The sequence below is a fragment of the Bubalus bubalis genome, chromosome X (assembly GCF_019923935.1).
Source record: "Bubalus bubalis isolate 160015118507 breed Murrah chromosome X, NDDB_SH_1, whole genome shotgun sequence".
In the NCBI taxonomy this organism is placed as follows: domain Eukaryota; kingdom Metazoa; phylum Chordata; class Mammalia; order Artiodactyla; family Bovidae; genus Bubalus; species Bubalus bubalis.
Genome location: NC_059181.1, coordinates 22441159 through 22465865, shown reverse-complemented (window position 1 = coordinate 22465865; position 24707 = coordinate 22441159). Strand labels below are relative to the sequence as shown.

The following is a 24707-nucleotide window of genomic DNA, read 5'->3' as shown; positions in this document are numbered from 1 at the left end:
ATGTATTAGGGGTTATGTTTTCTAAAAAGTTGTGACACTTGTAAATCAACCATAATTCAAATCACATACTTAACATATAGATCAATTCCTTATGATAGGCTAAATATAGAAAATAATTTCTGGTTTCTATTAAAAAAAACAAATACAAACAGAGAGTCAGTATACACATATATCCTTTAGGTATAGAAACAGCTTCATTCATGTTTAATTTGAAGACCCAGATACAATATTCTTTAAATGACAATGGCCCCTAAAACTTACTCAAACTTACTATAAAAAAGTAAACAAGTGAAGAAATATAATTTTAAACCCTGTCCCTTTGCTTGAGAGCCTGGAGAAACCCCCCCATAAAAAAGCTACAAAAAAAGCCATTGCTATATTCAGATGATGAGGTAGCTCTGGAGTTCAGCTTTATATGTGGTCATTTGTGAATAGCTGGTTACATTATATTTAGAGATTCAACTTTTGTTAAACTATATGTCTTTTTTTTTTTTTTTTGTTTTTGGCCATGCTGTGCAGCTTGCAGGATGTCAGTTTCCCAACCAGGGATAGAAATCGGGCTATGGCAGGGAAAGGCTGGAATTCTAACCACCAGGCCACCAGGGAACTCCCATTGTAAACTAAATACAAATATTTCTTTCTTATAATTTTGGTACAAGCTGAAAATGTAAATTTAGATAAAAGAGAGAACCAAAGGGCTTTATGCTGGGTACAGAGCAGAGTCTGGGGTCCACTGTCTCTACCAGACACAGTGGAAGGTGACTGTGCTCACAACCTATTCTTTCCTGCTGCCCTCAGAGGTGAGCCACAGAGGAATGTAAAGAGCCCCGAAACTAGAATTAGCCTATCTGGGTTCAAAGACTGATTCTACCTTTGCAAGCTGTTTCCTCATCTGTGAAATAAAGAACTCAAAGAGTTACTGTGAGAGTTAAGTGAAAAAAAAAATGCACCTATCTCCTAACAATGCCTGGCCCATGGCATGTACTCCGTAAATGTCAGTTAGTACTCTTGTTACTAGTTTGAGTCAATCTGACATTTCATGTTTTGGAAAGATAGAGAATTTGGCATCAGTGTCTAATGACACTAAGGATCTTTGGCTCCTGACATGGATTTTTCTATTATTCAAGAAACTACTACTATAACACAATGCGGTAACACACACTGAGTTTTATTGAGAAGTTTCAAGCATTGTGACCTGAGGAAGTATTTTCAGTTCAGTTTATCGAAATACTTCAGTTTTCCGGCTGGATCTGGGATAATCTGTTGAAGAAGACAAGGTACATCATCAGTAGTCTGATAATAGTTGTCCATCTCTTGACTAAAGAAGGTAAAGATTATTTTCTTGTATCAAATTATATATATTTAGGAAAAACTGGATTTGTCCTACCTGCTAATTTTAATCTCAGCTATTTTAGAAGGCAGGTGATCTGCTACTGAATTAACATCTGTACTCAAGCACTCCCAAACTTACTTATAACTCTTCTCTTGGCCACCAGGCTTTCATGGCATCTTCAGGTTTGATCTAATTAAATCAAACACATTAAGGGAGCATGGCTACAGATGTTAATGCATTTGTAAAATAATCTGCTGATGAAGTGATGGTATGCTACAACCTGAAAAGGGGGCAGAGAGCTCAAATGGATTTTTTGGCAGTCTAGGGTGTAACCTTTTAATCTCAAACTGCAAAATAAAAGAAACACCCTATATAAGCTCCCTAAATGAAAGAATGTGTTTCAGTCTTGTCTTCCTTCATATGACAAGGAGAGAATCATCAGATTCATTGTCAGTTAAGCCAGATTTTCTCTAAAGCTTTTAATACATACACTGAAAAATTTTTGTTGTGACCATTCTCTTTGCCCTGAATTTAACAAGTCTCCACCGCTTCCTTCCTTCTGCTTTTTAAATGATAGAATTCTCTGAATACTTGGCTTTACAATCCAGAGCATCAAGTCCCATATTCTGCTTTCCCAGTTTTAGATACTCTCCTTACAGTCCAAAGAATGCCTGTAATTCTTTTAGGAGTTCTGCCTAGCAATGTTTACTTCATTTACAAAATCAAGGCAGGTCTGTTACAAACAGAGATTATCCCAGGGTTGGCGACTTCTTTTTGGCCCCAGCCATCCCCTTAACAGAAAAATGAACTTGACTTACTGTTTCACTACCAGGTTTCCAACCAGCAGGGCAGACTGAAAGGAAAAATTGGCAAAAGACAGTTTAAAAACTGTTCAATTCTCTCTAGCAACTCTCAGCTTTTCTTTTTCCAAATGATACCAAAAATAGAACCTATATTAATTAGAACATTTCTAGGCCACCGAACGCTTGACTTCTGTTAGCTTACTGGCTTGCAACAAGAAATTTTAGTCCTGGAGCTTATCAGCAGACAGCTGTTTTTCAGTTTTCCCAGTCATGTTTAGTTACATTTATAACAGAAGAAATCAAATTGAGTGTTCCTCTAGTAAAGTTGGAAAGTTTGGGAATCTGGTGAATTGAAAGGTCTGGGTACAGCAAAATTCCTCAAATGTACATCCCCTTAAGCTTGCTTTGTATGCTCTGCAGTATTTGGTCCTGACGCCATGGTTCACTGTTTCAGCACCCTGACCCAGGCACTGAGTTATACTTTTGAAAGGAATATATAACATACGTTCTATTTTAAGAAGAATCTGATGTTTACCATTTGGCTACTGCAAAAACTTGGAGTGAAAGGATGAACTAATAGATTACTAATGTGTTACTGAATAACCTCAAAGATTTCTGAATTACCTTGAAGAAAAAAGCTAAATTAAATAATGTAAAACATGCAAATAAAACCTACATTACTAGATATGGCCAGATTGGCTGGCACATTTTAAGTTAATAGAAACATAATAGGAAAAATTACAGTAGCAGAAACTTTTCTCTGAGATTATCCAAAAAGACTATGAAAATAATATTTTTTCTATCCTACTCAGTAGGTAGAATATATTAGTGATATTTTGTTAAAAGCACTTTCATATTAATAATTAAAATTTGATTTGCTTAAAAGATCTAATTGAAAGCAACTGGAAGACTCTGGAACCATCAAAATTACTTTTAAGGTAAGAAACCATATTATGCTGCTGTCTCTCAAACTAAAAAATCCAAAGGCTATGACAGAAGGAAAGGGCACCTTCTCCGTGTTTGTCAGTGTACTGGAATGCCTGAACCAAACGTAGTGTCTCATCCACGGATCTACCCACGGGAAGGTCATTCAGAGTAATCTGTCTTAGGATTCCCTTGTCATCAATAATGAAGAGACCTCTGTAAAACAGAAGAATGGGAAAGATGAGGACATTTGTTCTCAGTTAAGACAAATATTAGTTACTGTCAATCCCTGTACTGCTCAAACAGAAGGATGTTATACAGAACCAAAAACATACTACCTACCTACTTGATTGGTATGTACATGCACACACCCCTATACCCACACCTATCTACTGTGTATTTTGGGATTATCACTGTTAAATGGTAGCATTAAATTTTTGTTTTTGTCTTTGAGATGTACTGTAGTATTAACAGTTGAATCTTCACGCGTACTAGATTTGGGACTGTACTGTAAATGATGAAACTGCATAGCAAAGCCTTATTCTACAATACTTAAAATTTTTTTTTGAATGAGTAACTCAACTTCTGAACCTACTAGGGCTCAGTCTCCTTAGACCAGATCAACTTGGTCAAACTTAGGTAAAATTGTTAATTACTATTCATATTTGTGTTCTTTCACATACTGCTTTCACAATTGAAAATCCTCATAAAAGGTGATCAAGTCTGTTTTGAAGTAAGTGAGCCTGATTGGAAATTTTGATCTTGCCTCCATAACACTCATAGCCACACACTCCACATAAAAACAAAATCTGCCTGTTCTTTGGTAGCAAACTGTAGCTTCTGTTTTCTCTTTTGATTTTGTGAGCTGCTTCTTTGGTAGACTATAAGACTAAGACATTTGCTGTGCTTGCTAATATTAGATAATTTACTTGGTTAATGTTCAAACAATTCTCAATTTGAAAAGTGCCTCAGTCTTTAGTGGCATATTTATTCTTTGGGAGTTAATAATAATCGCTAGGCAGAAACCATTATAGACTTGACAAATACAAAACAAAAAGAAACTTGGCAGGGATAAATTGATTCAATATGGATGAACCTTGAAAATATTATGGTAAGTGAAAGACGCTAGTCATAAAAGAGCAGATACTGTAGGATTCCATCTATATGAAGTGTCCAGAATAGGCAACTATTAAGACATAAAGTAGATTAGTGGTTGTGTAAGGGCTAGGGGAGGAGGACTGGGTAAAATGGGGAGTAACTGCTAATGGGTATGGGATTTCTTTTTGGAGCAATGAAAATGTAACATTGATTGTGGTGATGGTTGTACAACTGTGAAATACTAAAAATTACTAAATTGTATGCTTTAAATGGGTGAGTTGTATGGTATGTGAATTATATCTCAATAAAGCAGTTCCAAAAAAACACAAGATTATAAAATACTGACACCTTTACATAAAACATTAAAAGAACTATTAGCACTGCAAAGCAATTCAGTATGATTATAAGAAAATTACAAGTATTTCAAGCTGAAGCTGCCCTTTTTTTCTAAGAATTACATCAGCAGTTATTAGCTCAAGTAACTCAATGAGAGCTGTTAAGTAAAATATATCCTTAATTTTTCCTACTCCAGAGGCATAGGTTGGCTAAATACTATACTTGTATTTAGAAAAACTATTACTCGAGTCAGTTTGGACAAGAGAAAGAAATGGACAGAGAGTTTGGGGACCTGGGTTCATGTCTGGGTTCTGCAATTAACTATAGTCACTTTGGCTAAGTTCTTGGAATGCTGAATCTGTTTTTATGTAAAATGACAGGGCTGAAGACCTCTAAAATTTTCCAGTTCTAACAGTCTTTGACACTCACATAGTTTAAGTCAGGCACTCACCAATTATTTTTAATGGTATCTACAACATTTTTACAAGTAGAAAAAATATTTCTTGATCAAACCTTGTATCTTCTAATTCCATTTCAAGTAGGATTACAAATATATCTGTATTTGTCATCATGTACAACTAATGAAAGGTACCTAAGAGTGTGGCCTGAGTCTTCCAGATATACGCCATAGTCCTTTGAGATCTGATGGTTCAAATCCGCAAGAAGTGGAATATTTATTGACCCAAGTCCTCCTTGTCTTCGAGGAGTATTAATCCTGTTAACAGAAAATGTACTTTTCAGGGTTAAGTAAACAGCATATATTAAAATAGTCCACACTCCTTGCATATGTACACAAACATGTGCATGGCATGTCTTGTCATTTTACTTTTAAATTTTTTGCAATTAGGTGGAACATCTTTTCATGTTTAATGAATTAGAAATTATTTAATCATTGCTTCTTAGAAAGTAAATATAAAAAGAAATTTCTCCAGATTAAGGTTATCCAATTTATCATAATAATCATAGAATTCAGTGGTTTTTGCTGTGGATATTACATCTTCTAAAAATAATTATTTGGTACTGAGCATTTTAAAAATCTTTATTGAATTTGTTACAATATCATCTCTGTTGTTTATGTTTTGGGTTTTTTTTTTTTGTTTTTTTTGTTTTTTTCTGTTTTTATTTATTTTTTGATTTTTTGATTTTTTTTTATTTTTAAACTTTACATAATTGTATTAGTTTTGCGATGAAACTGGAGCCTATTATACAGAGTGAAGTAAGCCAGAAAGAAAAACACCAATACAGTATGTTTTGGGTTTTTGGCTGTGAGGCATGTGGAGTCTTAGCTCCCTAAGCAGCGAATGAACTGGCACCCTCTGCACTGGAAGTTGAATTCCTCAGCACTGGACTGCCAAGGAAGTCCCTATATCTTTTGAATTGAACTGTTTCCAAAATTGAAATGTTCTATAAAATCTTTAAACATTTTTACCGTACTTTCATTGAACTAGCAGCTCTCAGATAAATTTATTCCTGAACTGTCTGATAAATAACTATATTCCTGTCGTGTTAAGAGTTGTCTGCCCATAATTTAAGAGTATGTCTATTCTTTCCCTATAAATGTTAAGTTTAAGATACTGACCAGGCCAAATGGGTGAACTGTGAATCAACAGAGCATGCTACCACTTCAGTGTTGATTGATCTGAATTCGTCAATTCTATCACCAAAGGCGATGATTTCAGTTGGACACACAAAAGTGCTGAAATAAAAAAAAATCATTATTCTCAAAATACACATATACTTAGTTTCAAATGATTTTGTTTTTATAAACACTTTAGTATATAAAAATGCACATTAAGAACAATTTTATATATGAACCTTCTCAAGATGGAGTAGTCTAAAAAATGGTCATTGGATCAAATTATTTAATTAAAAAATATAGAGTTCTCAATTATGTCTTGATAAACTTTATATTGGTGCATACAGACTGAATGTTACCTTGTATGTATGTGTAAGTGTATAGGGCAGCAATGAAAGATGGACTTCATGCTGTGTGTCATGGTCAAGAGAGTTTGAAAAACATAGACTTAGGGGACAGGTTCCGACCACAGTTCAATATAGGCTTTTCAAATGTTTCAGTTGTTGGAGTGGAGGACTGCCATATGCAAGAAGACAGTTCTAATCCAGATTATGTCTTTGGAAATCTGGCCTATAAAATGAACTTTTAATATTTTCCAAAAGGTAAGAATGATTGGCCCTTGTCCTCCTTTCTGTTATCCCAAGAAATGTTACCTAGAGATATACTGTGTGTGTGTTAGTTGCTCAGCAGTCATGTCCGACTCTTTGCGACCCCATGGATTGTAGCCCACCAGGCTCTTCTGTGCGTGGGATTCTCTAGGCAAGAATACTGGAGAGGGTTGCCATTTCCTTCTCTTACTGGCTCAACATAAAAATTTTGGCAGAAACCCGAAGGGTTACAATTCTGGTTTTCTTCCTTGCAGACTGTGGGAAATGTCCAAGGATTCTTCTTTCTCTAACCAGGTCCAGTTTGGCTGGCATTACATGCATACAGCAGAAGCTCTCTTAGCTCCTTGCTCCAGAAGACCATTGCTAACATCATGCTCTAATTAGATATATCTTGTTCATTAGGGAGTTTTAAGTAATACCGGAGAAATAGCTTATTTGTCTGCTCAGTTCAGTTCAGTCGCTCAGTCCTGTCCGACTCTTTGTGACCCCATGAATCGCAGGACGCCAGGCCTCCCTGTCCATCACCAACTCCCGGTCTGCTATGTTAGGCTAATTCCAAAATTCAGGTTTAGCATCATATATACTTAATATGTGTGCTGCTTTTTGGTTTTACAGCAACATGAATTTAGAAGGCCTATCATTTTATATACATTAAAATGTCTACTTCGGGTTTCTATTAGAAGTTATAGTACACATTTTAGTTAATCAAGCCATAGTACAATTGATTAGAAAGAAGGAAGTTCTTACTAATTTAAAAGATTACATATTATGCAGAGTCATGGTTTGTTTCAGTCTCAATGTACACGTTTTTATGAGAATTCTGCTTGCATTAGAGTAGGAGTCAGCAAACTTCAGCCCACAGGCCAAAATCTAGCGTATCTTGTTTTTGTATAAACTTTCAATGGAGTACAAGACCCCTTTATTATTGTCTGTGGCTAAAGCGAAGGAGAAAAGGAAAGATATAAACATCTGAATGCAGAGTTCCAAAGAATAGCAAGAAGAGATAAGAAAGCCTTCTTCAGCGATCAATGCAAAGAAATAGAGGAAAACAACAGAATGGGAAAGACTAGGGATGTCTTCAAGAAAATCAGAGATACCAAAGGAACATTTCATGCAAAGATGAGCTCGATAAAGGACAGAAATGGTATGGACCTAACAGAAGCAGAAGATATTAAGAAGAGATGGCAAGAATACACAGAAGAACTGTACAAAAAAGATCATCACGACCCAGATAATCACGATGGTGTGATCACTGACCTAGAGCCAGACATCCTGGAAAGTGAAGTCAAGTGGGCCTTAGAAAGCATCACTATGAACAAAGCTAGTGAAGGTGATGGAATTCCAGTTGAGCTATTTCAAATCCTGAAAGATGATGCTGTGAAAGTGCTGCACTCAATATGCCAGCAAATTTGGAAAACTCAGCAGTGGCCACAGGACTGGAAGAGGTCAGTTTTCATTCCAATCCCAAAGAAAGGCAATGCCAAAGAATGCTCAAACTACCGCACAATTGCACTCATCTCACACGCTAGTAAATTTATGCTCAAAATTCTCCAAGCCAGGCTTCAGCAATATGTGAACCATGAACTTCCTGATGTTCAAGCTTGTTTTAGAAAAGGCAGAGGAACCAGAGATCAAATTGCCAACATCCCTTGGATCATGGAAAAAGCAAGAGAGTTCCAGAAAAACATCTATTTCTGCTTTATTGACTATGCCAAAGCCTTTGTGTGGATCACAATAAACTGTGGAAAATTCTGAAAGAGATGGGAATACCAGAACACCTGATCTGCCTCTTGAGAAATTTGCATGCAGGTCAGGAAGCAACAGTTAGAACTGGACATGGAACAACAGACTGGTTCCAAATAGGAAAAGGAGTTTGTCAAGGCTGTATATTGTCACCCTGTTTATTTAACTTATATGCAGAGTACATCATGAGAAACGCTGGACTGGAAGAAACACAAGCTGGAATCAAGATTGCCGGGAGAAATATAAATCACCTCAGATATGCAGATGACACCACCCTTATGGCAGAAAGTGATGAAAGTGAAAGTGGAGAGTGAAAAAGTTGGCTTCAAAAAAGTTGGCTTAAAGCTCAACATTCAGAAAACGAAGATCATGGCATCTGGTCCCACCACTTCATGGGAAATAGATGGGGAAACAGTGGAAACAGTGTCAGACTTTATTTTTCTGGGCTCCAAAATCACTGCAGATGGTGACTGCAGCCATGAAATTAAAAGACGCTTACTCCTTGGAAGGAAAGTTATGACCAACCTAGATAGCATATTCAAAAGCAGAGAGGTTACTTTGCCAACATAAGTTCGTCTAATCAAGGCTATGGTTTTTCCTGTGGTCATGTATGGATGTGAGAGTTGGACTGTGAAGAAGGCTGAGCGCCGAAGAATTGATGCTTTTGAACTGTGGTGTTGGAGAAGACTCTTGAGAGTCCCTTGGACTGCAAGGAGATCCAACCAGTCCATCCTGAACGAGATCAGCCCTGGGATTTCTTTGGAAGGAATGATACTAAAGCTGAAACTCCAGTACTTTGGCCACCTCATGCGAAGAGTTGACTCATTGGAAAAGACTCTGATGCTGGGAGGGATTGGGGGCAGGAGGAGAAGGGGGCGACAGAGGATGAGATGGCTGGATGGCATCACTGACTTGATGGACGTGAGTCTGAGTGAACTCTGGGAGTTGGTGATGGACAGGGAGGCCTGGCGTGCTGCGATTCATGGGGTTGCAAAGAATCGGACGCGACTGATCTGATCTGATCTGATCTGATTTGTGCTATAATGGCAAAGTTGAGTAGTTGCAATGAAGATCACTTCAAGACTAAAATTTTTACTATCTGGCCCTGTACAGAAGAAGTTTGCTGCCCCTGGTCTATAGACATAAAGATATGAGCTTAAGTATACCCTCCCTACAAATTTAAAATATATTTACATAGTTCTAGATTACTCCTAATGGAGAAAGGAACTTAGTATACAGTGGCACAGACAGAATAATCTATTTACTTTTTGTAACCAAAAAACATATTCAAACAGAAAAGATCAAAGTTTTGCTAACTCTCTTTGGTATTCTTTTCATTTTCATGGAATTTGAAAAATTCAAAATTAAGTCCTCAGTGGGACTAAAACGCCAAGAATCTTTACTTTGAGTCAACTTTCTACCTATAAAAGTGCTGTCAGAGTTAAAGAGAACCCCCTCCATAATCATACTTTATGTTAATAGGTGTTATTCCTTAAACATATCCAATATTTTCAGGAAAATGTTCAAATCACAGGAAAGGAACATGCAGCAAAGAACAAAAATAATAAAACCAAAGTTAAATGGTATCACCAGATAAAAAGCCTTATTAATATTCACATTAACAGAGAAACAGATTTGTGGCCTAAGTCTTGCTATTTAAATGGTTTCTAAAATATTCTCAGTCCATTTTCTTGCCTTAGTAAGTAGAGTTTAATGAATTAAACTGTGGCTTTTGTCTAATGATTACATTACATTAACACAATCACACATTTATGATTCTGAAATATATTCAAGATGTTACCTTCTTGAAAAAAACTCACCTCAGGTTGCCCTTTACGAACAAGTGCTAAGAAATTTCTAACTATATGATGCTCCTGAGCAAAGATTAATAATGACTGAGGTATTACTAGCTGCTATGATATGGATTACTTACAAATCAAGTGGGTAGAAGAAAAAAACCAGGTACTTCCCACGATAATCAGTTAACTTGAGCTCCTTAAATTCTCCATTTATCACAGCTGTTCCTTCCCAATAAGGTGCTGGCTTGGAAACTAAGAAAGAAAAATATATGATGTTCTTAAACGACGGGAAGGTTGGTGGGATGACAGAAGGACATCTTTAGGACATCACTAAACCCAAGGCTTTGGAGGGAATCTTTGGACCTCTTTTAGCAGTCTGGTGATGCAGATGGACTTCTGCAGGGTTACTGAATGCGTAAAATATTTAGCATATTTAGAATTTCAAAGGAAATAAATTACATTGAAATGCAATCATCAAAACTATAAAAAAAAAACTGGTGATGTATTAATATTCGTGTCCTTTTTCTTAACACTTTAAAACTCCAAGACCTGGAGGTGATCTAGTACCTACTCAAGATTGTGATGAGTGTAAATGATGTTTCAGGATACCTGCAGCATCCGTAATAATGGTATGAAATCTATGCGATTCTTCTTGGCGAGAACTACAAATGAGTACTGCTGAGGCTAAGGTGGTTTGTTGCTGATGTTCATAATGGAAAGAACTCCTATATTTCAGCTGGGGATTAGTGAAAATAAAGATTCTTTTTCCTATTCATGCTCACAGACCCCCTACATTCTATCCCTGCACTAAACCCTACGGGATACTTCACTATAGTTCCTCCAAGTTAATCAGCTTGCCACATTTCAAATAATTAGATTTTCCGATCTCTAATGGCAGTCTTCCAGATGTATTAATTTAAGTGTTTGTCCAGTTTCTTGAATATACATGGAGGACCTGCTGCTACATTCAAGGAATAGGAAATCTGCAAATATGTCAGGACAGAAGTGTAAAATCCTAGACCATAGGATTATTTTCCAGGCTTTGAAAGAGGAGACCCTCTTGAACAAGTGACCTAATGGAAATTGAATAGTTCATGCTGCTGTCTTGTCAGGGTATGCTTGGAAGTCTAGCCAACATGCTCTGATAATAATGTACCTTGATATTCTGTTAACACATTTAGATAGCACTTAAACTTTCAGAACCATTACATACATTAACGTCAATACTTGCTTCCAAGTTTGACTAAGGTTCCTAGAAAGTAAGGCTTATAATAGCATTTATTATATTTTGTATAGCAGCCAGCATTTTTGATAACTCTGAAAATAGAGACACACTTACGATTAATTTCTCTGTGGAGTTAATGTATAACAGTTGATTACTTATCTTGAGCCAGCAGCCTACTTCACAAAAACATCCTGATCTGACTAGGTAAAGGCCAGGAGGGAGATTTAGATAGCAGAAGGATATGGAACTACATATGTTTTATATATATTACTTAAAAATGCTACTCAAGTGTGAGGTTATAGTTGTAATAATGTGTTACAATGATAGTCCATAGTGATTTTAGCATATTGGGAAAACCAATAAAACTGAAAAATTTTGCTCTGAAAATCTTGATTTTTGGGTTCTTTCTTTTTTATCGACACTGATGGAATGCTTTATTATCATTATTAGGCTTAACAAATTGGTAAAGGTTTGTTAAATGGTAACAATCTTGGCAAGGTGGTGGAAAGGCATGCCTTCATATCCTTGACTCTACCTAGATATGGCTTTCTTTTTCTTTTTTGGGGAGAGAAATTTTGGGTTCTTGATTTACGAACTGCAGTGTTAGTTAAAAAAAAAACTGTCATCAGTTTATAGAGCAAAGAGAATGCAGTTTGCTAAGATCTATAAATGGAATTCCCAAAGCAACCACTCGCATGTCAGGATGGGGAACACATGTACACCCATGGCTGATTCATGTGAATGTATGGCAAAACTACCACAATATTGTAATTGGCCGCCAATTAAAAGAAAAAGAAAAAAAATAATGTTCTTACAAAAAACCCCCAAAAAACAAAAACCAAAAATTGTACCAAATACAAATCATATAATTAACAAAGCAAAAGGAGAGGAGTATAAAGTATATTTAAATTCCCTTTCCCCATAACCCATCTGTTTAACTACTGTTAACATTTTGATGTCCTTCCTCCTAGTTTTTAAACACAAATTTGGATCTTGTTGCATCCCACTTGTGAAAAAAGGAAGCATTAGATCATGAATAATTTTTCATGTTACTAAAAATTATATGAAAGTATGAACTTAATAGCTCCATAATCTTCTGTTTTGAGTGAAGGTCCTTGCTCCTGTAATTCTAGATGAGCCTACACATGAGAGAAATGTAGCCAATACTTAAAATTTGAAAAGGTCTGCTGGTAGAGGGAAATCTTATTACTACCATTAGCTTCCATGAGCAGACTTGGATGGCATGTTATAGGAAATGTATGTAATGCCAGTAAACACTTAACTGGCTGCCATATTTCAAAATATCTTCCGAGGCAAGTAAAAGCAATGAGACTTGGAAATAATGATTTTGAAAGTGCAACACTAGCTTTTTAAAAAACAAAAACCTAAAGATAACTTGCAGTAGGAAAGAACTGCAGATGTTTGAGGAGGCAAAACAGTTTTTCTCATTTATCACTCCCACTCCATCCTAAGGCATATCAACATTCCATTTAACACTGGGGATTCATAACTGTGAAGCACTACTTTTTTTCACTGAACATGGGCAAGGAACATGCTGTAACTGGACCACAAAAGCCAAACACACATCTTCAGAATGCCAGATGGTCAGCAGGAAAAGCAGGTTATTTAAAAGCAAGCAAGGGACACTCTTTATCCTTTAGCCCCTACCCACTTCTTTTTGGCTGATCTTAACATCCAGATGCAGCAGGCCACAATTTTCTCAGTATTCACTTAGTCTGACGTGTCTTTTCTGAAAGTGGCCATTAGTTGTGTACACTGGACAGAAATGCAAATAATCAAAAGCCAAACTGGCAGGACACAAATTTGCCACGAGGTTTATCATCAACCCAAATGCATTACTTCTAACCTCCTTTTCCGCATTTCCCTACAAAGAGCCTCCAAAATACACCCTGTAACAAGCTCTTCATTTCTGAGAAACAAAGGATGCCCATTAACTCTAAAGGTCTCTGGGAAGGTGGCTTTTAATAGTTTTCTTTGTAAGATGTAACAACAACAAAATGAAACGTTTGCTCTCCTGAGCTAAACGTTGTTTAGCCACTTTTCTGTTTATCCAAACTTTCTGTGAATCGTTATTCAACTTATCAGCGCATTATTCTCCGAAATCGTACTTGAACACAGACGCGATGCGCTGCAGGCACTGGGCGATGTTTGAGGAAGTGTTCTAGTTTGTACAACATCCTCGTCGCCTGCAAGCCCAGGACCAGGGCCACCCTCTCCCTCATCTGCGGCTTTTGGGGTAACCACTACTTCCTCCAAAATCTGATCAGTGGAACCCACCCCTTTCTTCACACCTCTGGAACCCCCTCCATCCCCTCACCCCCCAGGAGAACCAAGCTCCCCCTTCAGGACCGGAGGTAGCCCAGGAGGTGCCGCCCAAGCCAGGCCCCCGGGTAGCCACCGTAACCAGGGTACACGTGTCCCCTGGCCCTCCCCACCTCCGGGTGCCACTGGTCACCCCGCCGTGGCGGGACACCACCTACTTTTGGCTTTGCTGAGGTGCAGGGAGTGTTCGGCGACCGAAACCCGGGACACCTCTCCCGGGTACACTTGGCCACCCGCGTAGAAGTGGCACTCCTCTTCGCGGGTTCGGGGCCTCTCCTCCGCCTCCAAGCCCCGCACAGCTTCGGCCCGCAGCAAGAACAGCAGCAGAGGTAGTAGCAGGAGCTTTCGGCTCCGGCCAGGGGCCAGAGTCGTCGCGGGTAGCGGCGGCGGCGGCGGCGGCGGCGCCTCCATGACCACGCGAGTGTAGTCGCACGTCTCTTGGCTCGAACGCTCCTTCTCCCGCCGCCAGCGCTCAACGCTCGTTAGAGCCCAAGCTCGGCCTCGCGAGACCAGCCCCGCCTCCTCACTCCCCCGCCCCTCCGCTCCCCCTGTCGCCCGCTTCCCGGGCGGGAGCCGGCCCAGCCACGTGGTTGCCAGCCCCGCCCACTCATCCCCCTTGTGCGCGTCTGCGCATGCGCCCTGGTGCGGGCCCAGGCAGGGCGCTTTGCCTAACTCTGAGAAGTGACAGCGGCCGTGACTGGCCTCACGCGCTCCCTCTCTCACACGTCTTTAGACATCCTTTTACGCTCGTCTCTTCCACAAAGCCTCACCACTGCACACCATTCTCCCCCGCAAAAAAGTGAAACGAACTTATCTCTGAATGGCTTGCACTTTATACTTCTAACAGGTACTGTATTTTTCCTTGAAGTGATCTGCCAACAACGCCACGACTCCCCTCACCTCCACCCCTAGTTGAAGCCCTTGTAAGTTTGTAAATCCTGGGAAAACTTGGAGAAGAAAGGCCTAGCCATTTATTTCTTCTCCAGCAGGCAAGGCAAACAGGCAGTTTGGTGACGTAAGCCTTCCTCAAAGGTGTCTTATTCTTTAACTTGAAAAGTTCCCAGAAAACCAAACTTTCTTACTGCGCAGTATAGTTCCATCGTCTGACAATTAGCCCATCATCTTACAGGAGTCTTCTGCACTCTTTATGCTCCCCCCCCCCGCCCCCCGCCCCCGGGGTCCCTTCTAGTCTCCTGCGAGCTCTTGTCATCTTTCTGAATCCCACAGAAGCCATCCGACAGTTTCTCTTTCCTCTGTTAGACTGTCAGCTCCTTGGGGTCAAAATCGATGTGGAATTCAGCTTTGTTTCCCAAGGCACCTGGCACAAGGTGGGCATTTGCCATTGTAAGCTTTTGATTTTGTGAATTACACCTAATGTTCCCAACTGCCAGTCAGTTTTAAGTTGCTTTCACATTTTATATCCTTACTCCCTGTGACAACCCTTTCCAAACTAGTTCTGCCCATTATAGGACCCTGAAAGAGCAATGGGCTAGGTGCTGAAGGCCCTTGGCCCCTACAGTCTGTCAGCCCCTTCTCTCGACTCTCCACCCTCCCCTGGAGGCATTTGCGCCTGCGCCCTGCGGGCAAGCCCAGGGTGCTCAGCGAAGCCGCACAGCGAAGCCCAACTTGGTTTTGTGATTTTGTGACGGCCACGGCGGGTCTCCTGCCCTCCTAGACTACCCTCCCCTCTCCCAGCCATTCCTGTTCGCCCTCAGCAGTGTTTTAGGTGCTCCTCATCTTTCCAGGCCTATCTCTTCCACAAAGCTTTGAGGGAGACTGCGCTCCTGCCATTGCAGGCGGACTGGTCAGCACTGTTTTAGATCCTCTTAATTCTTCCGCGCACATCTCTTCTACGGGAGCCTCACTACCATCCGTCACCGCCCCCCCCCCCCCCAAAGTAACCTTTCTGCCTTTGAAATTTTATGCCTCTGTGTGTGTGTGTGTGTGTGTGTGTTGTGTGTGCGTGCATGCATGCGCTCAGTTGCACAGTCGTGTCAGACTCTTTGTGACCCTATGGACTGTCGCCTGCTAGGCTCCTCTGTCCATGGACAGAATTCTTGTCCCAGGCAAGAATGTTGGAATGGGCTGCTATTTCCTCCTCCAGGGAATATGCCCTACCTAGGGATAGGACCCACGTCTCCTGCACTGGCAGGCGAATTCTTTATCACTGAGCCAACTGGGAAGCTGATTTTATACCTCTAACAGATAGTTAGGGCTTCCCTGGTGGCTCAGCTGGTATAGAATCTGCATGCAAGGTGGCAGACCTGAGTTCGATCCCTGGGTTGGGAAGATCCCCTGGAGAAGGGAAAGGCTACCCACTCCAGTATTCTCGCCTGGAGAATTCCATGGACTGTATAGTCCATGGGGTCGCAAAGAGTCAGACACTACTGAGCAACTTTCACTTCACAACAGATACTTATTGTCCTTTTCCTGCAATGAGCTGGGTGAACTGGCACCATGACTCCAGTTGTAAGCCCTTTTAAGTCCTGGCAGAATTTGGAGAAGAAAGGTCTAACTGAAAAGCAGTATCTTAAGTTCAATTATTGTCTTTCAGTGGGAAAGAAGAACTCAAGTAGAAAAGTCACAGTTTGGTGATTTGAGACTGTCTCAAGGTGTGTATTACTCTTTTAAAATCAAGACTTGCTAAGTTCCCACAAAACCCTTTCTCCCAGGCATGGTATTGTTCCATCTTCTGACAAGTAACCCCATCACTCACCTATTAGCTAAGATGGCAGATGAGAACTGAGGGGAGACACACAGCACGCACACTAGAAAGAGGTAAGCCATGGGTAGCTTTTATGTCCCCCTTCTATTTTCCTGTGAGCTCTTGTCATCTTTCTGAATCCCACAAAAGCCATCCAGCAGTTTCTGTTTCCCCAGACTGTCTGCTCCCTGGGGTCAAAATCTACGTGGATTCCCAAGGCACCTGGCGCAGCTGAGCATTTGCTATTGTATACACTTGATTTTGTAAATAGCATCTAATGTTCCTGATAGCCTGTCATAGTTTAAGGTTGCTGAATATTGTACCCCTCCAGACAACCTTTTGAGGCAAATAGGAAACAAACTCATCCCTCTCCCCAGTCCCACCCATTATATGCTCTGCTTTTTGTTTCCTGACCTATTTCCTGTGGGCAAAGGAGGAAGTCACCTCTCTTTTTCTGAGGGTGGTAGAGGGGGTTATAGGGGAGCATGTCCTTACCCATAACGTTGTCTGTCATTTCTTCACTTTGCAGTGGCCTGTTGATAGGAGTAGGCGTTCTGGGACGAGGTAGCTCTCGAACCTCCCATTCATCTTCTCCTCTGGCCTCCTGTTCCACATGGAAGGGGACTGGGGCCCGAGGAATTCGGGGCTGAGTTCCAGGGACTCGGCTCAGACCAATGCCCCGAGGTCGGCTTCGGTGATCCATGCTGACCGTTGGGCAAACAGCCACACAGCCTTAGTGAATTCTAGGCCTTGAGCTGGCTCTCTTAATTTAGGAACTGGGAGAGAAAGCTCAGGGATAGTGTTATTTCCTGAGACCTCTGTTATGGCCTGAGCTGAGGTGCCCAAGTTGGCAACAAGGGCTGCCCACCAAAGGGGGCCCCAGTGAACCTCCTGCCCACTGGCAAGAGTGGCCAGGTAGGCCAGCTCTCAGCCACAAACTGTGCTCCCCTCACCGGAACCCCCTGGTAGCTGACATTCTGGGTGGCAGTTGCTCTGAATCCTTCTGTCCAATGATGACCTGCCACCCGTGGGTAGACATTGTGCTGTCAGAGTGGCAGTCACAAGGAGGCTTGGGGTGGGGCCCTGCCCCAAGGCACTCACCATCCAGCTGACATCAGCTGCCCGTGTTAATAATACAAAACCATCAGACAGTGAGGTGGGTCTGTGTATAGAGAAACACCTGGTGAGCTTAAAGACATTTGAGTGTACAGACCAAGCCCCAGAAATGATGATTTAAATCAGGGGTCCCCAACCTTGGGAATCTAATGCCTGATAATCTGAGGTGGAGCTGATGTAATAGTAATAGAAATAAAGTGAGCAATGAATGTAATGTGCTTGAATCATTTTGAAACCATCCCCCAACACCTGGTCTGTGGAAAAATTATCTTCCACAAAACTGGTCCCTGGTGCCAAAAAGGTTGAGGACTGCTGCTTTAAGTGATGTTGAGGGGGCTGGTTCTCAACCGTGTATGGTTTCACAAATGATGTGTCTGGTTAAGAACCACCACTGATGGAGGTTAAGAGCACAAGTTGTGGACTTAGCTGTATTTAGGTTCCAATCTGAGCTTTGCCACCTATTGGCCTTGTGGCCTGGGGAAATGAACTTAACTTTGGGGAGCCTGAGTTTCATCTGTAGATGGAAGTTGTTAATACCTTCCCCATGTTGTGAAACTGAAATGATAGGAGTTTCATGATATAAGTGTAAAACCTGACTTGGAACATCAGTCAGACTTAGGGGCTCGTTTCTTTCTTTTTTCTTTTTAATCTCAGAAGCATTTTTTAATTGGAGGATAATTGCTTTACAATGCTGTGTTGGTTTCTGCTGTACAACAGTGTGAATCAGCTGTGAGTATACCTATGTCCCCTCCCTCTTGAGCATCCTACCCCATTCCCCCCGTCCCACCCTTCTAGGTCATCATAGGGCACTGAGCTGAGTGCCCCATGTCACACAGCAGCTTCCCACTATCTACCTATCTATTTTACACGTGGTAGTGTATATATGTCAATGTTACACTCGCAATTCATCCCACCCTCTCCTTTCTCACCCCTGCACCCCGCCTATGTCCACAAGTTCGTTCTCCCTGTGTCTATTTCTGCACTGCGGATAGGTTCGGATAGATTCATCAGTACCATTTTTCTAGATTCCATATACATGCATTACTATATGATATTTGTTTAGCGACTCACTTTTTTTTTTTTTTTAGGGACTCACTTCTAATGCATACAACAGGAGGAATGCTTATGACTTCTGAGTCAAGGTCATAAAAAGGATAGTTGCTATCTTGGATTTACATTCCTCAGCCTGGGGGAAGACTTACTGTCCAAAAATTGTTTTGAGATAAAATTCACTAAACGTATAATTTATCCTTTAAAAATGCATAATAAATTCAGTGGTTGTTAGTATTGTTGTACTTTGTGCTCACCACTATCTAATTCGAAAACATTTCCATCACCCCAAAAAAGAAACCTCATTCCTGTTAGTGGTTAATTTCTCCCTTCCCCCTAGGTCCTGGCTATGACTAATCTATTTTCTCTCTGTATGGATTTGCCTGTTCTGGACATTTCATATAAATGGAATCTTGCATGTGTCCTTTTGTGTCTGGCTTCTTTCATTTAAGTATGTTTGTAGGGTTCATCTCTGTTGTAGCATGTATTGGTACTTCATTCCTTTTTTCTTGTGATGAAGCATACATAGCATAATACTGTTTTAACCTTTTTAAGTGTATATGTAGTTCAGTTGTTGTAGCCACGCATTCTGGGAAACAAACTCACTCAGAAGGACAATGCAGATAGTGGAGTGCAGTTTATTATTACACTGGTGGGTCCAAGGCAGAGTCTTGTCTTAGCCAAGGACCCCGACCAGTTTTTGTGAAAACCTTATATTCTCTAAGTGTATAAGATTCCCTGAAACTAGTCTGAACAGAGGAAAAAGAAAGATACACTCAAAGTTAACCCGTGGTTCATATGCCTTAAGCCTAGGTAGTTAACAGTGGACAATTATCAATAGGCCTGTGGTCATCCCCCAGTAAGCATAATAGAATGTATGATTCTATTCGGGTACACAGATAATTAGGGTATTCTTTAGGAGAGTCTAGGCACGAGCCCTGGGGTTCTTCCTTCTGGGGGCCTGGTTTTCCAGTTGGTTTGTCGTTTCCATAGAGACTGGGCATATAGCTCAAAGTCCACAGTCTGGCCCAAGATGGAGTCCTGCTTTCAAGACAGGGCCTGTTCTGTTTCCTCCTTCACAGTGACATTAAGTACATTTACATTGTTGTGTACTCATCACCACCATCTTCTCCAGGATTTTTCATCTTCCTGAACTGAAACTGTACCCATTAAGCAGTAACTCCTCATTCTACCCTCCCCTCAGCTCCTGGAAACTACCCTTCTGTTTTCTGTCTCTGAATGGGACTACTCTGGATACCTCATATAAGTAGAATGATACAATATTTGTCCTTTTGTATCTGGCTTCTTTCACTTCAGCTTAATAGTTTCTAGGTTCATCCATGTTTTAGCATGTATTATACTCTGTTCCTTTTTATGGCTGAATAATATTGCATTGTATGGTTATACCTATTTTGTTTCCCCACTCACAAATTGATATTCAGATTGTTGATACTTTTCGACTAAAATGAGTGATGATGCTACAAACATTCATGTACAAGTTTTTATGTGAACTTATGTTTTCAGGTCTCCTGGGTATCCATCTAAGACTGGAGTTGCTGGGCTGTATAACTTTATGTTTAACATTTTGAGGACCTGCCAAAGTGTTTTCCACAGCAGCCATCCTATTTTACATTTATACCAGAAGTGTATGAGGGGTCCAGTTTTCCCACATCTTCTTCAATACTCTGGTTCTTTTTTTGGTCATAGCCATCTTAGTCAATGTGAAGTGATATTGTACCATGGTTTTGATTAATGATGTTGAACATCTTTTCATGTATATCACCTTTGGAGAAACGTCTATTTAAATCTCTTGTTCATTTTATAATTGGGTTATATTTTCTTTCTCTTGTTGAGTAGTAAGGATTCTTTATATAGCCTGGATACTGAACCCTTATCAGATGTATGATTTACAAAAATTTTCTCCCATTATCTGGATTTTCTTCTCACTTACTTAATAGTGTCTTTTGATGCAAAAGGTTTTTAATTTTGATGAAATCTACTTTATATTTTTTCCTTGCTTTTGTTTTGGCATCATATTTAAGAAGCTGTTGCCTAATTCAAGGTCGTAAAGATATAAAACCATGTTTTTTTTCCTGTTTTATTATAGTTACAGCTTTTACATTTATTTATTTGATCCTCTTTGAGTTAATTTTTGTATATGGTGTGAAGTAGGGGTCAGGAATTATTTTTGAGTGCCCACTTTGTGCCAGACACTGTTGTTAGGAGAAAGCAGTAACAAAGGAGACATGTCCTGCTATTCAGTTCAGTTCAGTTGCTCAGTAGTGTCTGACTCTTTGCAACCTCATGGACTGCAGCATGCCAGGCTTCCCTGTCCATCACCAACTCCCAGAGCTTGTTCAAACTCATGTCCATTGAATTGGTGATGCTATCCAACCATCTCATCCTCTGTTGTCCCCTTCTCCTCCCACCTTCAATCTTTCTCAGCCTCAGGGTCTTTTCAAATGAGTCAGTTCTTTGCATCAGGTGGCCAAAGTATTGGAGTTTCAGCTTCAACATCAGTCCTTCCAATGAACACTCAGGACTGATTTCCTTTAGGATGAACTGGTTTCATCTCCTTGCTGTCCAAGGGACTCTCAAGAGTCTTCTCCAACACCACAGTTCAAAAGCATCAATTCTTCGGCACTTAGCTTTCTTTATAGTCCAACTCTCACATCCATACATGACTCCTGGAAAAGCCACAGCTTTGACTAGATGGAACTTTGTTGGCAAAGTAATGTCTCTGCTTTATAAAATGCTGTCTAGGTTGGTCATAGCTTTTCTTCCAAGGAACAAGCATCTTTTAATTTCATGGCTGCAGTCACCATCTCCAGTGATTTTGGAGTCCAAGAAAATAAAGTCCTGCTATTATCGAGCTGAAAGTCCAAGGGCACTCAGATACTAGTCCTTGGTAACATAAATGTCTACATGTAAATTTGACCACACACCGTTTTGGATCTATAATGGGGCTTAGTGTCAGGATTGTGGGGGAAGGGTGCACCCTCTCATGGTTGACAAATTTGCAGTCTGACCTGGGGCTCTGATATGGAGAAAATCCCTGTGTGACTGTTCCAGGGACATTGGCAGGTTCCTTAAGGGACCTCAGAGTGCAGTCTCTGCCACATCCAGTGTTTTCCTTCTGAATAGCCGCTTAGACTCTCGGGTCAGTCCCTTGGCTTTTGTGACCCACCCCTGCGTTGGGATCCTTTTTTTCCCCTGGGTGCCCCCTCCCCTGCTGCTTTTCCTTTTATGATAGTTTCAGGCCACTGTCTTTTGTGAGATCCACATATGTTCCCTGGAAACACAAATTTCTCTGCATTTGTGGTCAGTGTAGTTTCATCTCAGGCTGCTATTTTATTGTTCCTTCTGCCAGGGAAAGTTTAGTCCCAGCCTCTAGAATTTACTTGTGTGAGGCAGACACTAGTTCCTGTGATCCTCAGCCTATAGGAGACACAACTTTTCTGCAACTTTTTGTCATTTGCCTGAGGTAGCAACATTGTCCCTCTCTCATTCTAGGAAAGTCATTCACAGTCATGAGGACATTCCAGTGACCTCTGAAGAGGCTCATGTGGGAAGAAACTGAGGCCTCCCAGGACCTCCCAGCACCATCTTGCCAGCCTGTGACAGCACCAGCTTGGAAGCAGATCTTCCAGCTCCAGTCACTTCTGATGACTGCAGCTCTGGTGGCATCTCAGCTGCAGCCTCATGGGATGTCCTGGGCTAGAAGAACCTGGCTTAGCAGTTCCTGGATTCATGACCCACACAAACAGTGAGTCTGATAAGTTTTCTTTATCATTATTTTTGCAGATTTTGTTGGAAATAAAATTCACATATGTAAACATCAGCATTTTAAAGTATACTGTTTAGTGGATTTTAGTACATTTATTGTTACGCAACCATTGCCACTATCTCATTCCAGAATATTTCCATCACCTCCAAATGATACCCCACACTTCTTGGCAGTCACTCTTTGTTCCCCCTACTCCTCATCACCTGACAACCACTAATCAACTGTTTGACTCTAAGGATTTGCTTGTTGTAGACATTTGCTATAAAAGGAATCATATGATATTTGGTCTTTTGTGAATGACTTCTTTCATGTATCATAATGTTTTCAAGGTTTATCCATATTGGAGCACAAGTTAGTTATTTATTCCTTATTTTTAAAAAACTTAATTTTTTTTAGAGCATTTAGGTTTACAAAAAAATTGGGACTAAAGTACAGAGATTTCCCATATACTCCCTTTCCCCCATGTACATAGCATCCCCTATTATTAACATCACTCACCAGAGTGGTACTTTAATTTTTTTTTTTTTAACCAAAGATGAACCTACACTGACACATCATAGTCTCTCAAGGCCCATAATTTATCTTAGGGTTCACTCTTGGTGTCATAAATTCTATGGCTTTTGAGAAACATGTAATGACATATATTATTGTTAAGATACCATTCAGAGTATTTTTACTACTCTAAAAATTCTCTGTGTTCTGCCTTCACTCTTTTTTATGGGTGAATAATATTTCATTGCAAATATATACTGTTTTTTGTTTATCTTTTCATCAGCTGATCCATATTAGGGATATTTATACTTTTTGGCTATTATGAATAATGCTACTTTGACATTTGAGGATAAATTTTTGTGTAAACATATGTTTTCAATTCTCTTGGATATGTACCTGTACTAGACTTGCTGGTTATACATGGGAACTGTATGTTTGACTGAGGACTGGTCAGAATGTGTTTCCACAGTGGCTGAACCACTGTATGCCAGTACCTCCAAGGGCCTCTCGTCTCCATGTTGATTTTAACCCGAGCTCTCATGTGGACTAAGTGATTAGGACCCCAATGCTTTTGACATTTTACCTTTTGAAATTTTGACTCCCTTTTCTGGAGCATGATAATGTCACAGTGTTGTATTGGGAAAATATAGATGAGATCCTGTAGGTCAAGGTGGGACAAGTTGATTCTAAGGAGGGAGAAAATTCTGGATGTACTTGATGTTCACTGGTGGACAGATCTAACTTAGAAAACCATTCATATAGAATAAGCATGTGGAAATGGATTCTGTTGTAATTCTACTTGCCCAACTACCCCTAGGAAGGTCTTCTTGAATTATTGGGGGCTTGTCTTCCGTTAGAGAATTGCTGCATTCTTTGTAGTTATTACTCGGCATAATGAATGGGGATATGGGAGACTTGGGAAGAAGTAGAGAGAGCAGACAAAGGGGAAAGAAGTGCGAAAAGAGGGATAACTTGGGAGTAATTAAGGAGTATAACATGGGGTGTAATGTGCATGTAATCCGGTATCCTTTCATCCTTCTCTGGATGGTCAGGGTGCATACAGACCCTGCCACTGATGTGATGGCTTTCAACTGTGTCTTCTTTAGTAACCTTCTTGTTATTCTTGCAGAATCATCTCCTCTGTGAATTTCTTTACCACCCTTTAAGCAGGGTTCTTTGGATTAGTAGGTTTTCTCAGGGGGCCTCTTTTTCTCTCATATTTTCAAATCACTTCTGCCTTTTTATCTTCTATCTATTCCCCAGTTGACCAACTGCTCACTGTTACCATCCCTGGCCACCACCAGTGCAGTCCCCAGATAGAGCTTAGGGAGAAGAACAAGTCACAGATCTTTCTTCTGTGAATGGTAGAAATGCTGCTCACTCCCAGGGGCATGCTTATTGTCTTTTCTCCCAGAGACATCCAGACCTGCCCACTTGGTTTTACTCCTGTGAGCCAGATGCGAGTTCCTGTGTTTCTCAACCCCCATGGGCATCAGTTAGCTTTCCTGTAGCTTTTGTCACCAGCTTGCAGCTAAGGGAAAATAGTATTTGTCCTCCCCTCAGAAGTGTGGCAGTGTGCTGCCGTCCATGGGGTCACAGAGAGTCGGATGCAGCTTAGTGACTGAACAACAACAGAAGTGTCGACATAAACATTTGCTCTATTGATAATTCTGTAACATTTCTCCCTCTTCTACCTCAACTCTTTTATATCTCTGTGTTGGGTAGTGGGCTAGTGGTGACAGAACCCATTTGAGTCCATTATTTGGCAAG

At 40.5% G+C, this 24707-nt stretch overlaps 1 protein-coding gene and 1 long non-coding RNA gene across 3 annotated transcripts; one reads left to right on the top strand and one right to left on the bottom strand.

Moving 5' to 3' along the window:
- Positions 1 to 1147: 1147 nt before the first annotated feature.
- PRDX4 (peroxiredoxin 4) lies at positions 1148 to 14295 on the bottom strand. 2 transcript variants are annotated; one of them, XM_025276039.2, is made up of 8 exons: positions 13947 to 14295; positions 10355 to 10472; positions 6074 to 6190; positions 5087 to 5209; positions 3146 to 3276; positions 2152 to 2186; positions 1472 to 1522; positions 1148 to 1260 (listed from the first exon to the last, which is right to left on the bottom strand). In XM_025276039.2, exons 1-7 carry the CDS (start codon positions 14197 to 14199, stop codon positions 1472 to 1474), a joined length of 828 nt encoding a protein of 275 aa, XP_025131824.1. In that variant the 5' UTR covers positions 14200 to 14295; the 3' UTR covers positions 1148 to 1260. The 2 variants fall into 2 exon arrangements, with proteins under 2 accessions (XP_025131824.1, XP_006072250.1); XM_006072188.3 differs by lacking the exon at positions 1472 to 1522 and having other exon boundaries at positions 13947 to 14294.
- Positions 14296 to 14388: 93 nt separating this feature from the next.
- On the top strand, positions 14389 to 22896 carry LOC112582081. The gene is made up of 3 exons (XR_006548477.2): positions 14389 to 14635; positions 16461 to 16566; positions 22172 to 22896. It is a non-coding gene; the product is annotated as an uncharacterized LOC112582081 (long non-coding RNA).
- The last annotated feature ends 1811 nt before the right edge of the window (positions 22897 to 24707 follow it).

What these genes read in the sequence shown, in the direction of transcription:
- PRDX4 (XM_025276039.2), bottom strand. Translation starts at nt 14,199, where the DNA reads ATGGAGGCGCCGCCGCCGCCGCCGCCGCCGCTACCCGCGACGACTCTG. An exon ending in GCACCTCAGCAAAGCCAAAA is followed by an intron (nt 10,473 to 13,946) that starts GTAGGTGGTGTC and finishes TTTCTTTCTTAG; the next exon opens with TTTCCAAGCCAGCACCTTAT. An exon ending in CACTGACAAACACGGAGAAG is followed by an intron (nt 2,187 to 3,145) that starts GTGCCCTTTCCT and finishes TTTTCCTTTCAG; the next exon opens with TCTGCCCTGCTGGTTGGAAA.